This window comes from Sinocyclocheilus grahami, unplaced genomic scaffold (assembly GCF_001515645.1).
Source record: "Sinocyclocheilus grahami isolate Dianchi unplaced genomic scaffold, SAMN03320097.WGS_v1.1 scaffold1618.1, whole genome shotgun sequence".
In the NCBI taxonomy this organism is placed as follows: Eukaryota; Metazoa; Chordata; class Actinopteri; order Cypriniformes; family Cyprinidae; genus Sinocyclocheilus; species Sinocyclocheilus grahami.
Genome location: NW_015506797.1, coordinates 126014 through 142126, shown reverse-complemented (window position 1 = coordinate 142126; position 16113 = coordinate 126014). Strand labels below are relative to the sequence as shown.

The 16113-nt window shown below is 39.1% G+C and overlaps 1 protein-coding gene across 1 annotated transcript in view; it reads right to left on the bottom strand.

Moving 5' to 3' along the window:
- Nucleotides 1-14817, bottom strand: part of LOC107571595 (target of Nesh-SH3-like) — a 23496-nt gene extending 8679 nt beyond the window's left edge. Inside the window, exons 1-8 of the mRNA XM_016257923.1 lie at nucleotides 14604-14817; nucleotides 8500-8679; nucleotides 5946-6043; nucleotides 5327-5444; nucleotides 5046-5120; nucleotides 3304-3504; nucleotides 1686-1856; nucleotides 836-901 (exon numbers count right to left, since the gene is read on the bottom strand). Coding sequence (XP_016113409.1) covers nucleotides 836-901; nucleotides 1686-1856; nucleotides 3304-3504; nucleotides 5046-5120; nucleotides 5327-5444; nucleotides 5946-6043; nucleotides 8500-8679; nucleotides 14604-14694 — 1000 coding nt within the window. The 5' untranslated portion in view covers nucleotides 14695-14817. The remainder of the gene's footprint in view (nucleotides 1-835; nucleotides 902-1685; nucleotides 1857-3303; nucleotides 3505-5045; nucleotides 5121-5326; nucleotides 5445-5945; nucleotides 6044-8499; nucleotides 8680-14603) is intronic.
- Nucleotides 14818-16113: the final 1296 nt, after the last annotated feature.

The following is a 16113-nucleotide window of genomic DNA, read 5'->3' as shown; positions in this document are numbered from 1 at the left end:
TTTATATATATGTATATATATATATATATATATATATATATATATATATATATATATAATTTTTTGAGCACTAAACAAATTCTGTTGTGGAATTGCTGTTAGTTAAACTCCATTCGTAATGCTAAAGCAATTCTTGGTAAGCTGCCCTCCAACATCTTTTGCCATGTTAACTTGGTTGAAAATAACAATAATGAAAATTAACATTTCATGGATAAATACCACAATTTTGTAATCTTTTATAATCTGCCTGTTTTTGTTTCTGCTACACAGATAAACAATATGGCAGACTGAAAAAGACCTCATACCACATGGAAGCTCGTGACTACAATAAAGCATGCAAGTCGTCATGCACACAATGAACTTTAACCAGAAGCAGCTACAGTCCTCTGCAGAAGTTTCAAACATTATTGCTGAAATGCACAAATAAAAGAGCCACAGAATGTTACGAGACAGTTTAGGACACTGCCGTGGGTTTATGTGTCCTTCAAAAGACATGTTTTTCTCTTGAAAATAAATGTCCTACAGCACCATGATGGTTTAGAAATTAAAGAAACCAATCTGGGGAAAAGCTTTGACAATTATACCACAAAGCTCGCGGCAGCATAGGATCTGCAGAAGCTTGCAAAACGACAACAAACGTCAAAGGCAACATGGCAGATTTGCGAGCAAATGGGTTGACTGGTGAATGAATGGATGGATGGATGGACAGACACAAGTTTACAGGAGATTATGGATGGGAAGGACACCAACATGGGCACATGGGCTGCGTCACAAACAGACTTTCTGCAGGTTAATGATGGCTAACACACACAGAGGACGAGTTGACTCTGTTTACCCATTCTTGTTCTGGACCATATGGCTGGTTTGGGGAGAGAAAGTCCCTTATGGTGCTCACCGTTAGCTGTTGAAGGGGAAAAGAGTGGGTGTTATGGAGAAAAGGAAGACTAAGGTAGCATCATATTGTTGTTTTGCTGAGGTGCACAGCAGCTGAAGACAACTGAGGTTTTACATAAAGAGTTATAGGCTGCCGCTCAACTACCTGAGGGGAAGAGAAGCCTTTCAAGATCAGATTAGTGCAAATGTTGGCGGTCTGAGTGCCCATCGGGCTAAATCGCACATACTTCACTGACAGTAAAACTGTCAGGTGTGACAGAGTATGATGGCCGGTTTGCACACAAACCACATGTTGCAAAGGAGAAAATTTGGCTCTTGAAGAAAAAGTGCCCCAAGAGAACTGCAACCAAAATAACTTGGCTGACAAGAAAGAATAAATAGCTGACAGGGGAGAAAAGGGGGAAATAGTTTTCTAAAGTATTTTTTGTTGATTTGCAGTAAAAAAAAAGAAAAGTAAATACTTAATGGGAAAAAAAATCATAATATGCATAATATATTTTAAATAACCTTGAATTTCATACAGTATTTTAACAAAATTTAGTGAGGTTTAAAATTTCAGAAATATCCCCTGAAAATAAACCTAATTATGATTTGAATTGAATTGAATTGAATTGTTAATAAAATAGTTTTTTTTGCTGAAAATAAGACAAAATACTTGTGCAGGAGGAAGGAGGCAAGTTATCCAATAAATAAATAAACAAAACTAATAATAAAAAAGAAAAGCAGAAAAGAAAAAGAGTAAAAGAAAGAAAAAGACTTGGATAAGAGGGGTAAGAGTAAATTACTTTTACCCCCATATCTTCTGGAGGAGTCAACAAGCCTGGGGGAAGAAGGTCTCATGCCATTAGAGAGAGAGAAAGGGTATCTGCCCAGTGACGTCTGGTTCCTGGTGGTCACTGTTAAGACTGAATCGAGGGGTTTGGATGGAAGAGAAGAGATGGAGTCTCTCCGGATACTCTTACCTATATTAAAAAAAACAACAACAACAACAACAGCAGCTTTGGTTATGCCTTGTCAACTCTGGGAAGTATTGCATGTTGAGGCAGGTACTGTGCAATCATGTGAGGGCTGCTATGTGTTAAAAAGATTTGCCATCTGTGGACTGATGAGAGATGTTAAAGTTAGCTATCTGTGTTTTGGGTAACAAATCCGATATCTAAATTGAACTAAAAGTACAAGTAGAGTAAGAGCTCCTTTTAATGAACAAGTGCCTACATAGGCAGCATCCTAACTGAAATCACCCTCTTAAGTGACTGATTTGAAAAACTTTCTCTAGGTAGTAACTCAATTTAATGTTCCTCGTGCAAAGTACGCAAGAGGCTCGGCTTACAGTTACAATTTCAATAGTTTTGAGTAAGCATGTTGCTAAGCTAACAGCGCAACATTTTCAAGCATTTACAACACTTGGACATATCGTATAAGGTTGCATATGTTAGCTCAGTTATAATCAAATTTTTATTGATACTTTTTGGTACTGGAAGAATTACATCTATAATTATAATTTATAATTATATAACTATAACTTTCATGCTTTTTTGTCGCCTTGAATGGATTTTTTTACTGAACTTACATAGCAATGCATCATGGGATTGGCTTTCCCACATTGGATGCATGCGATAATCATGTACATTTTGGAACACCTATGATGCCTAAAAAATACTGTATACGTAGGCAGCTTCCAAGGTTTGAAACAGAAAAGCTACTGTTTATAGTAAAACTTGGATGATGTGTGAATTTAACAATAAATAATGTCTGTTCTGACTGGAGTAAGACTAAATCTGATGTGCTGATGATTGCAGTAAAGTGCAGCAGTGCATTCCTGTGAAGACAAAACATGGTGTAGAGGAGGATACAGGAAAGCTGTGATTTCAGACAATAACACAGACATGATATACACCGATGGGACAGTTGTGATAGCTTGCCTGACAGAGCAAATAAATGAGAGGATTATGTGAACTGATGTCACCGGTTCTTGCTGTTTTTACTGGCGGTCTCTCTCACATAGACTACAGACAACTCTTCCTGTAATCCATTGAGCCGGAGTGTGAAATAATGTCTGTTTGTGGCTGAAGTTACAGAATTACTTTGTTTGATTGAAACGCGGTTTGAACATCCATTAATTTCCTGCGTATCACTTTTCTCCAAACCTTCCCCAAAAAGTGGAGAATGAATTGAATAAAGCTTTGAAGTCTGATATTCTGGTGTTTAGTCTAAGTTTGCGGTGGTAGAACGCATAGCCAAAGGTTGAACGGCAAGCGCCAAAATAAAATACCCAAGTATCTGCGTGGTAAATAGTTACTCGCTGAAGCAATATGTTATTTTCTCATTGCCTGTCAACCATCAGATCCTGAAAATGTTATTTTTCAAAGAACTTAAAAAAAAATAACAAGAAGGAAACGTAGGAATTACCAGAGGAACTATGTGGCATCTGAGTGGCACTAGGTGCACTGGTTTGAGAGTGTCCATGTGGGGGTGTCCGGGTAGTGCTGGGTAAGGAATAGGGGGCAGGGGTGATTGAAGGATGGGAGGGTTTAGCGGATAGGAGTTGGGGAAGGATGGGAAGGATCTCCACCAGCTGAGAGGAGTCATTTCTAACATGGCTGTCTGAATCTGTTTAAGAGAAAGGAGCAGATGAGCTCTCCATGCTGGAAAAACCAAGTCCTTACACCTCAAGGTGGTCAACCAGTTGAAGATGGAACACCAGCTTAGCTAAAGTGGTCTAGCAGCAGAGGTCCCACCAGGTGGTAGGTCAACTGATTATCCATCTAGCTTGTACCAGCAGTTTGGACCACCTTAAACTGGCTTTATCTGGATTTTCCAGCAGGGCTGATTATTGAGGCCATGATTGGAGCAAGTTTTCTAACAGGGTGGACTGTACACTCCTAAAAAATAAAGGATCCAGGGGTTGGGGGTTGCAGTGATGTCATGGAAGGTTCTCCCAAGACCCCTTCAGTGAACAGTTCTTAAAAGAACTGTGTTTGTCTTAGTGTGAAGGACATTATAAAAATCTTTTGTGGAATGGAAAGGTTCCATGGATCTTAAAGGTTATACATGGAACCATCAATGCCAATAATCTTTATTTTTAAGAGTGTTAAGAATGTTTGGTAGTTGTTTGCATTGCAATGATATTAAACACATCTGTAAAAGTTACTCAGTTCCATCCCATTGACTCTTGATGGTATGGATGCTTGAGTGCCTGTTACCGACGTTGAGTATTTGTTTTGACAGTTTTGTTAGGGGGGTTGAGAATGAACCTAATGACTTTGGTCTCATAATCAGTTTGGCTCCAAGTGGAAAAACACAGAGTGTTGTACTGTTATCTTATCCAGAGTTCAGAGACAGAGGAAGACAGGAAAGGAGGTGGGACTCCCAGAATTCTGCCTTTCCCTGCTAGAACTAACATGGGACTGATTCTTTCTCTGCATGCAGTGACTTCATGCAGACTGGACAAAGGTCAGCAGATCAAAATGCAAAAATTCTGAATGAAAGGGTTGATGAAATCAGAAAAAGAGATGGTTTTGAAGCTCAGAAGATGAAATACACGATGAGGTTAGACTGTGAAACTATGAAAAAAAGTATTTCTACAGAATCTGACTCGAATAATGACTGACAGGATTTACAGTGACACCGAGGGACAAAGAGAAATAAAGACAGAAAGAAAGACATAGAGTGCCGTTTATGGCCACAGTAATAAAACAGATGGGGGACTGAGGAAACCAAACATTTATAGCAGTTATGATGTGATTGACAGGTGATGAAATGATAGGGGACTGAATGGGCAGAGATGAGCATGACAGGGAAAGAGCTGATTGGTGGACACAGAGAGTCTGACTGGTGCTGAAGGGTGGAGCGTGAGCAGGCCTACAGAGACTGCGCCAATGCGTGACCATGCGTGACCACAGAGGGGCTTTCGCTGTGCAGCACCCTGGGAGAACTTACACTCACACTTCCTCCTCACTCTGGAGGCGACTGGTCAGGAATCCTCATCACGGCAGGATTGGGACTTTCTAACTCAATGTTCTTACAAGGCATGCCAGCATGCAGCCAATCATAACAGTGGATGTCTTTAATCCCCACCCACACCCAGCAAAGCGATTACCAACTGACTACTCATAAGCAGAGTGGTTTAAAACAAAACGTCTCTCGGTTACCCAATGGAAGCTGAGGCCATTTTGGCTCATTGGCTCTTGGAGCAGCCACAGTTCCTTGCTGGCCCATTGGTGGCGCTGTGGGAAATAATGCAATGTTTTCGTAAATGGGAAAAAAATGAGAGAGAAAAAGTGAGCAGGGATCCCCAACAAGGCTCTTGAGAGGGAGAAAGTATTGAATGTCTTTATACTGTGACTTCAAATGCCAGTTTAAAGCGAATGACTGGAATAAATCCAAATCCTGTATGAAAGAAGAGTGCAGAGAGAGTAAGAGGGAAAATTACCAAAAGATGTCTTGGGACCTCCATTAACGCCTGTGTTTTTGGGAAGTCCTGGCTGGCTTATGTTGTGGTATACCACAGCTAGAAATGAGATGGCAAAGGAAGAAACCAACATAAAATGCTTTCAAACAGATCTCCACAGAAAAAAAGCAATGAATGCAGTTTGACTCATTTTACACATGGACCGAAACACAGATTAAAGTAAAAAACATTCACCCAAAAATCATCAAACTGTGATGATTTACTCTTACTTAAACAAGTAACCATGCAGCATACAGTGACCAGGATTTGCCAAGCTACAAAAAAAGGCTATCATGATTTAAAAATGACAAAAGCACCCTAAATGTACCTAAAAATAGCTTAACCTTTTTATCTTAACATCTAGAGACAATTATAAGTCATTTATAGGTTCAATTTCCCAAAGTGTAAACACTGTTCTGCTATCAAAACATTTCTTTGTTTATTTGAGGATTCCGACCAGCCTAGCATAGCAATACGGCCTCAACCAATTGTGTAAGTTTGGGGCGGAGATATTTGTTTGTTCTACCAATGGCAGACTGTGGTCATTAGAAGCACAGAAATGACACCTTTACATTTCATTAAGCTCCTCACACAAAGCTACCTGAGCTTTATTTTTATTTTGCATGCTACCTGTGCAGTGCTTCTTCACATCATTGGTTGGGATGGGCTGAACAGCTACCAGGTACTTGGGCTCAGCATCTGTGAAAGCAAACATCTCAAGTTATTTAAGGGTTCAAACAAACCCATAAAAAAGGGCAATTTCATGGTTCAATTTAAGTTCCTTTCATGAACTTCCAACGAACATGAAGAAAATAACCAAAAATAAGAAAAGATATGTAAAGGCTACAACACACGTCAACAAAAGGTTGACCCCTGAAGACTCCCATGACTGTGCGTCAATATCAACAAGTCTCATAAAATCAGATAATTTGACCTAAGTCCTGGCCCTGGAGAACCCCCAACACTGCATATTTTCGATGTCTCTCTACACACCAGATTCATTTCGTCAGCTCATTAGTAAAGACTCCAAGACCTCAGATGTGTCTATTAAGACAAGAGAGACAACAAAAACGTGGACTGTTGGGGGTTCTCCAGGACCAAGATTGGGAACCACTGTTTTATGACATGACAAGGTTAGTTTAAGTTGAACAAAATATATTTACTTTGACAAATATATTAAAAATATATTTAAGATATTTAAACACTAAAAATAGGGAGAAAAAGTTTTGTTTGTTACACCACATGAGTCATTAAATTTAACATTTTGTTTAAAATGGTGTAAAAGTTTGTCCAATTGGCCATGATTTTTTAATGGCCTTTTCTGTATCAAGAACACTTATTTGTCACGGACCCACAATTCTGAAAAATTCTGGTAGACTTGTGTTTAGTAAAATGTCTTGAGTTGTTTAATGTGAAGCTTTTCACACAGTTTATAGCTCTGTGATGACAAAGGTTTGCTAAACATCCGTGTTTCCACTGTAACAGAATTAAACAGCACATTTGCAAAAAATTGATTTGTTGGGGTGATAAGTTTGTTATTTATGCCTTTCTAACAGTTATGAATATGTACACAGGAAAACTCATTCAGACAAAAAAGCCCTTTAGACTGATACAAAATGGGTCATTACCAAAGTCCACAATAATTTGGACATTTATGAGTGTATGTGTGTGTGGCATGTCCAGTTGGGAAGACGCCAATAACTGCTTTCGCCTTTCGACCATCTGTTGTGCACGTGTATCATATTGAAATCTCAGCACACACTGTATATTCAAGTGAAATGATCCTTCAGCTTGCAGCCAATATTGAATAATGATGTGACTGTGTTTTCCTGTATTGAATTGCGTAGGTAAAGAAGCCAAAAACTCAGAGGCCCTTCCTTTTGGAACAAACAATGCTTTGTTCACAAGCTTCTGGATAAGCGTGTAAGCGTCAATGTGTAATTATTTTTATGCTTGCATCTGTGCTTTCCATTGAACTGAACTATAAAGGCCTTGACTTGAAGGTTGAGACCTTGTCCACTTTAATCTTAAATGATATTTGCTGTCAACACTAGTGACCAGAATTGCATTTTCTAGCTATTAAAACTCTGACACCGACGAACTGATAATTATTGTCATGTCATAACAGCTTTTAACCGATAAGTGCCCGATTCTACATAAAATAAATACTTATTTTTATGTTATGGCTGATCGCTGATAAATGGTAAATTAAAAAATTCTATGCAAAGTTGATAATTATTTTCATGTTATAGCCGATAAACCGATAAATAGCCTGTATAGTTTCTATAAGCCGATACAATTCTATCCAATTTAGTTAGAATAAAACACTAAAAACTAAAATCACTGTTTTAATTCATGTAAGTGAGCTTGGGCATCACATCATTATAATGTAAATGGACATTTATTTTGAGATTTGCTAAAAGTTACATTGTACAGCGTTTTTTAAATATTATTATTATTTTAAATTAACTTAAAAGTTAGTTTTAAATACCAGTAAACAGTATAAAATGTAAAAATAAGAGACATGGGCATGAACAATTAACTATACAATATCAGCCGACACCAAATTTGTATAATCTCTAACATCGACCAATAACCAATGTAGTACCGATTAATCCACAAACAACTGTTATTCCTGCAGAAGTAAAATGAAGCACCTGGCATGGGCCCATTTTGTAAAAACAAACAGCTTTAGGGTACCTATGACCTGACCTTAACCTCCTTAGAGTGAACTTTGGGGTTGTAGCTCCTGAGTGATGATGAATGGACAACAGGAAGTTATTTTACAGAATCTTTTTTTTTTTTTACAAAAAATAAATGTGGTTAGAGTTGCTGGGAGTAATATGTGACCTTTTTACCTTGTCAAGCGTGATGTGTGTCTTTTTGGTGATGACAAATACTGTGGTTACCAAACCTTTAACAAATAGCATTCATTTGGGGTTCAATTACAGTTTGTGTTTTCAAATAATGGAAGAGTTGGCGCAAACATAGGTGTGTAAATCAAGACGGTGGTTTCAATGGGTCAAGGAATCAGCGTTTGTGGTTACTCCTCCATTCCCGTGCTAACCCACAAAACAACATTAGTGATTGTTTTGTGGGCTTCCTTCGGGCTCTTAAGCGAAATAACGGCTGCCTGTGGTTAAACTCGAACTTACCAATCTCGGTCTCATAGGGTTCCCCGTTTTCTGGAAGTTGAATGAACTGCTTGGAGAACATGCTGGAACCATAGCCTAAGATGTAGCCTTCAAGTTTGACATCAGGGTTGGGTCGAACGAACTTCAGAACTATCGTATCCCCAGTGGCGTTGATTCGAACCTTCATATTCTGTCTTCTTACTGTGAAAAGGAATTTGAAATACTTTTAATTGGCTTAAGAAACTGTGCTGCAGCTCTTCAAACGTTCTCTGTTTCTATGTTTGACATTCAATGGCAGTAAAGAGGAACTGCACAAAAAGAGTGACTTTCAGAACAACGCAATGAATAAATGATTAATTACTTAAAGAGTAAAGAGTAAGACTTTATGTTTCCCATGTGTTGGATGGGGTTTGTGAATTTATGGGGTTTATTGATTTATGAGGCCAAAGGGGACTGGAGGAGCACTCTTTTGAGGAGCGCAAATGTGTGTGCCATGAAAATCATTATTGAGGTAAATCAAGGACAATGGATTTCACAGTTGAGCTCCTCGTCACTTCCCTCAAAGCACAGTAGCATATGGACCTCCAATATTACACCCTAGTTACGCAGCATTACATTTAGAGGAATTATGAGCCTTTGTACAGTTTCGGGAATTTGACACAGACACACATTTAAAGTGATCTGATCATTTTCATTTCAATCATGCGCCAAGCAATTCATTATAAATTACCTCCTTTTATACCAGCGTCGTCTTTCACTGCCATTTCATTGGATAATTTGCAGCATGGAAAATGTCTCGAGTCAGTTTCAGGCCCGTTCTAAATCCAATAAGCCACCAGGCTGAGTGGAGATTTTTCCACTTCCACCTTTTTCCCATCAATCAGAACTGTTTAACGATTACGCTGAGTTAAAGAGGCCACGAAATGTCCTCCTTAAACTGATTTAAACTGGTTGGTCTGGTCTGTTGGAAAGTGATGTGTGTATTTAACTTTATAAGTAATTGCAAGTGTGGCAGGTAAAGCTCATCACCCCTATCTGTCAAGTTCAAGTGTCAAGTTCACCCCAGAAAATTCTGTCATTATATATACTCACCAAGCTAAAATCATTTGATGTTTTCGGAGAAAAAATATTTGATGTTTTGAAAAATCTTCATGCAAATCGTTTCCAAACAGTAGCAGTTCCCGTTGACCACCTAAAAGCACAATAAAAGATGCTCACACAGCTTTGTATTAGAAAGTCAAGTCTTTTAGTGAGCTGATAATTCAAGAACTGCTGTGACCAGATCATTGAATCAATGAGTTGAATGCAAAAACTGGATCAGTGGACAAATTCTTTGGAGACCATTCTTTGGATGAACTAGATCATTCACAAACAACTCAGTCTGACTTGTGAACTGGAACAACCAGTGCACTGAAAAGACCAGACTCGATAAAAAATTATTCATTCATTGATCCACTTCTTGAGGTCATCTCAACTGATTCAGTTGCAGTGATTCTTGAGTTAACAGCTTACCAGAGGGGAGCTGTTGTTTTTGGATGTCAATGGTCACTTTGAACATTGCTTGAAAAAGAGCTGCATGAATATTCTTATTGTATGCTATTACTTTTTGTGTTCGATGAAAAAATAGCAGCATGCGGGTCTGGAAAGGCACAAAGATGAGTAAATAATGACAGAATTTCATTTCTGAACTGTCTATGGAGACGCCTTTCAAATCACCCTACATTGAAGCATAGACGTGGAAAGCCGACAGACTAATTCAGTAACTCTTCTTCTTAATCATTTGAAATCAGTTAAGCAAACAGAAAAGATGAAGTGTGTGTGGTCAGGGAAGCTGCTGGATTTGTACAAGGAAAAAAAAATACAAACCACTAAATCACTGGGATCATTGAAAAATAAACTCCTCAGTGGAAAGCACTTGAAAATGAACTCTACTTTAGGTGTTCCCTACCATTACAACAATGTACCGTATCACTTTGATTAAGTGTAATTAACAGGCAGGCGCAGTCTTGTTTCTTCATCTATTCATTCAGGTGTCTTTTTCAATTCCTAAACCATGTCAATGTAGCTTTAGACTGGGGCCAAGGTTCTGAGTCATGGATAGGCTTGACACTTGTGGTAGAGTGGTGTTATTGGTTTACCTGTTCTCACCAGCTTGTCACCACAAATGCTTTAAAAGCTGTAGCTGAGGGATTTTTTCCATTCCCAACATTTAATAGTTTTACATCTGACAAGTATCATAAAAAGCCGCTTTGCAGTTACAAGAGTTTTACCATTCCAGCGGAGGAGGGCTGGACAATGGTTTGACCTCTGTGGTCAAGGGACAATGGAAAACACAAACATATTTTTTTAGGGAAATCATGCTGGTCAAATCTGGTGGTTTTATTTATTTATTTATTTATCATTTAAAATAATTAATAACTGTATTTGTTATACTATGCAAGTGCCCAATTGTAAATAACTAAATTAGATTATTCATGTTCTAATTTCTCACTAAAGGCCCATTAGCACTAAGCGAATTAATGCAATGTCAAAGAAAAAATACTTCCAAAGTTCATCAATAGTGTACAAAATAGTGTTTTTCTCTTAAGGGAAAACAAAAGCCAACAAGCCAAAATCTTATATTACATTTCAACTTAGAAAGAAAAACATGTCCTATCCCTAAAGGATTCAATAATAATAGGTTTTTAGCCAAGTCACGTTGTGCAATTCACTTTGCAAAGTAAATAAAATTATCACTAAATTATCGGATTGCACATGGATGAAAAAGAAAATGAATCCATAGAATCAACGCAGAGGGCGGGCAAATAGCAAAGATATAGAGGGGAAGCAAAGGGGGAAGGTATATCTCATTTGACACCACTGACAAGCATAATCATGCATGCTCTTTCCTGGCGCTGATATTGAATGATTTCCAGACTCAGACTGATTAGCCCCCATCCAAAGCCCTGCCCCAAGCTGTGTTCTGTCAGATACGGTTCGTTATTAGCTTGTGCATGAATACGGTCCAGTTTTTATCGGATATCTGGCACTTGTTCCACTTGAAACATAATTTACAAACACACTGATTTTCAGAAGGGTCAGTTTGATTCATAGCATTCCTCCTGGACTGAAGCCATGCTACACAAGGCACTTGCCAAGTCTGCATTTAAAATCAGTTCCCTTTTATCAAATCAAACAACTTATTTCAGTTGTTTTTTCATCATGTTCATAACTTTAAATAAGCATGTAAGTTCACCTAAAAACTTTATATGACTTAAAAAGTACTTTTTTTAGTCTATACAATGAATGTCAATTGTATGGAAGCCCGTTTCCGCCACTGGATAAAAAATTGAAAAGGTAATTGCGACTTTTTATCTCACAATTCAGACTTTTTTTCTCATGATTGCGTGACACAAACTCGCAATTCTGACTTTTTTTTCTCAGAATTGTTTGATATAAACTCGCAATTGCGAGTTAAAACGTCATAATTGTGAGATATAAACTCGCAATTCTGAGAAATAACGTCATAACTGCGAGATATAAACTCACAATTCTGACTTTTTGTTCTCGCAATTGCGAGTTTATATCTCGCAATTCTGACTTTTTATCTCAGAATTGTGAGTTTATATCTCGCAATTCTGACTTTATAACACGCACTTGCGAGTTATAAAGTCAGAATTGTGAGATATAAAGTCAGAATTGCGAGTTAAAGTCCCGTTTTGAGAGGGGGGGGAGGGGGCTGTTATGATCTCAGAATTGCGAGATATAAACTCGCAATTGCGAATTATAAAGTCAGAATTGTGAGATATAAACTCGCAATTCTGAGATCATAACAGCCCCCTCCCCCCCCTCTCAAAACGGGACTTTAACTCGCAATTCTGACTTTATATCTCACAATTCTGACTTTATAATTCGCAATTCTGACTTTATAATTCGCAATTGCGAGTTTATATCTCACAATTCTGACTTTATAATTCGCAATTCTGACTTTATAATTCGCAATTGCGAGTTTATATCTCACAATTCTGTGAAAAAAAGTCAGAATTGTAAGATAAAAAGTCACAATAACCATTTTTTTTTATTCAGTGGCGGAAACGGGCTTCCATACAATTGGGTCCAAACATTTTTGTTAAACAATTTTTTTTGTCTGCATACAATCGTAATTTATTAATTTATTCTTAATGTATTCTTATTCTTCAAAATATCTTAATTTGCAGAAGAAAGAAAGCCACACAGTAATGAAACGCCATGAGGTTGAGTAAATGATGAACTCTTCCTTTAAATCAGCACTTTTCATGGAAAATCCAGAAATATGGTCCTTATGTAGAACTCCAGGTTCTTACACACCATATTACAGGACAAACATGACCCAAATATCCATGGAGTTGATTTTAAAAAATGGCACTAAACTTCAGAAGAAGCAAATCACCTGAGGGCGTGAAGGGAGTGTAAATCTACTGTTTTCCCAGACTTCAGCAAATCATTCGTCTTTCAGGCACATTTACAACAGTTCTGATCTCTGCACTCAACAGCTGCTCTCTTCTCCCCTTCACCCCCCAAATCCTTTCATCCTTTTTGTCTTGTTCTGACTTTTCTGAGGTGCTCACTTAGACACAGTTTGATATCACCACAACCAGTATTAGTAGCTTATAGACGACCCTTGATTGCTTACACTACTCCCAAGCACATCCGCATTCAAAATGCAATGTTTTCCCCCCTGATAGTGTTTGGCTTAATCAAGTTAATCCATGCTGAACAAAACTAATCTAAAACCAGCCTAAGAGGGTTTGCTGGTTTTAACTGGTTTTAGATGGTCTAGAAGCTCCCAGCCTGGTCATGCTTGTCTTACTTGGTATAGCTGGTCTCCCAGCATGACCAAGCTGATGTTAAGCTCTTTTGTGGTAGTGGAACTAGCTGAAAAGTGCCCAAAACCACTCTAAAACCAGCAAACCAGACAAGCCTGACAAGATAAGTGTGTTTCTTTTCACCAGGGATGAGATTATTCATTTTCAATGTGTCTTCACACTTGCTGAACTCAGCCCCACCCGGTAATTTAAACTCTGTCTTTTTGTCCAGTCAACATCCATAAGGAAACGAAGTTGGCCAATGGAATATAAACAGAGTGCTGCTGAGCTGATTGACTAGCTGTGCTGAATGACGCTCGGTACAAGAGACAGGGCACTGAGCCAGCGCAGACATTCCTCCCCTCTGGAGATGGAGGGGGGTTTTAATAGCTGATAAATGAGTGCTGATAGTGAACCGATAGCTTGTATTACTGATGCTGTAGCTAATCTGAGCACTCAGGGATGCTGGGAGCTAGAGATCTTGCAACGATACACACTACATACGCACATACACCTCTGGCACTGAGGAGGCTGGTGCTGGAGCATATGTAGGTATGCACAAAATGCACTATGAATAGGATGCTAAGGTGCAATATATTCATTCAGCAAGCCCTAGAACACACACAATCAGGTGCCATCATGAAATATATACACACACGTACACATGCACAAAAAACATTGATTTTGGCCAGCTGCACACACCATGAGGTAACCATTATCGCTCTACTGTTTCAAATTTTAGCTTAGCAAAATTAAATGTAATTTTGCAACCGACAAAGATAAAAAATCAAAGTGCTTGGCTGCTTTCTGAAGTTGGATTCTGGACAATGGCAGACAAATTGCACGCGCCTCTTTTTCCAGCACTCTTCAGGCTTCAGCTTCATTTTTTCCCCTTTGCAGAGTTTGGCTTCACCCCCAACTGTAATCATGCTGCATATAATTCCCCTAATAATCTGCTCAATGCACACCCAAATGCACCTGCAAGTGCAAAATGCATTGCATGTTCTTAAATGTGAATGAAAAATAAAACCAATGACCGGTTCAGGGCATCTTGCAATGCAAATGCAACAGGTTAATCATAAGGAACCTTCTCCTAGTTAAAGCTCAACACCTGCAACTCCACAAAAATCTTTTAGCATCAAGTTACAATCCTAATTTTACAAGAACTACTGCTGAAATGCATGATATTATGAAACACAAACAGGTGTATCATAAAAAACACAGTGATCACCAAAAGACATGAGTGCCCCGTGCTGTAGGGCATAACACTGTGAATATGTGGCACTGTGGTGCTGAACTTGCCTCTGACTCTTTGTGCTGAGCTGCATGCAAGGAGGAGAATTCCTGCGAGCGTCAGAAGGAAGCTCAAGTGAAGGACAGTGCTGCCTGCCATGGTGCTCTGCTCCAATCGAGAAGGAAAGACTGCTGCTGCTGGTTATTCTGCTGGTGCTGGTGTCAGGTCAGGACTTCTTCAGCTCACCGTGTGCCTCTGCTGAGTGATAGACAATGCGAGGAGTCCTCCAGGATGTATAGTGACCAGGGAGGGAGGAGATTGCTGATGCGAGCTTCAATCACACCCACCCTCACCGATCCACACACACACACACACACACTTGTGGGGGGTGAGCATGGCTTTCATTTACTGGTCTCACTCAGCCACACAGCTCTCTCACTTTTTCTTCCATCAAGTATTTTTTCCCTGCAGCTTGTGTGTTTGTGTGTGTTCAAGTCTGTGCTTATGTCAGAGTGTTCTCTCTAAAATTTGATTGGACCTAGTACACTGACTTGGGGCACCCCTCCAATGGTAAACAGCCCAAAGGGAGTCTGAGTTCCAGGAGGACAATAAATGATAAAGTACATGAGCAGGACATCAGATGGACAGGAAGATGGCATAAACTTCCCTTCCTCCAGTAATATGACCTGGTGCAAATATAGTATCCCTCTATTTCATCATCACGGACAGAAGCAGTTGTCTATCTGTGCCCATTGCTATCAACTGTACATTACGTCTTGTCTAGAAGGGTGTCCAGCCACACATTCTCTGCCAAGTAATCTCTCCTCTAGGTACATAGGTGAAAATTAGGGAGGTGGGGGGTGGTAGATAGGTGGAAAATGATTATAACAACAAGTGATTCCAACACATGCCACTGCATGCGACATGCAAAGGGAAGCACTCGCTCCAGTGAGCCTCGTCTGGCCCACAGGATGTGAACAAAGACATATTCATGAATCAAGCCGCCCAAAAATTATGCAACTACAGCCTAGCATGTGTCTACTACTACATCATCAGCACAGAGCACCATGAAACAAGAGCTCTACTCCAGAACGTCCCGTGCTCCGAGAAGAGTTACTTTAAAGAGCATTGCAAGCAAAACAAACCAAAAAGAAAAAAGAACAATTTGGAAAACCACTCCCTATCATGACTCAAACAAAACGTCACTCGTTTGCAGCTGTGATCATGTCTACAGCTGCTTGCTGTACCAACACAACAGTTTACAACCAAGTGAGTTGCCAGAATCAACTCAACAGGCCATGCGATGCCTTTGGCTAGAGCTTTAACCCTATGTATGTATATATAAATAAATATGGTTTCTACAGCTGGTACCACTCTGAGTCTCTGTGATTGCCTTGTAAACTCTTAATGAGTCACTTCAAAAGACAGAGCTGGATAGCGCTGAGTCTTGGACAAATTAGAGAAGACTTGTAGACCAGAATCAGGTCATTACTTATTGTTTTTCATACCTGAAAACATGTTGACCTGTAACCCTCCCTAGGAACATGGCTTAAATTGTTATGCTGTCATTTAACTGCC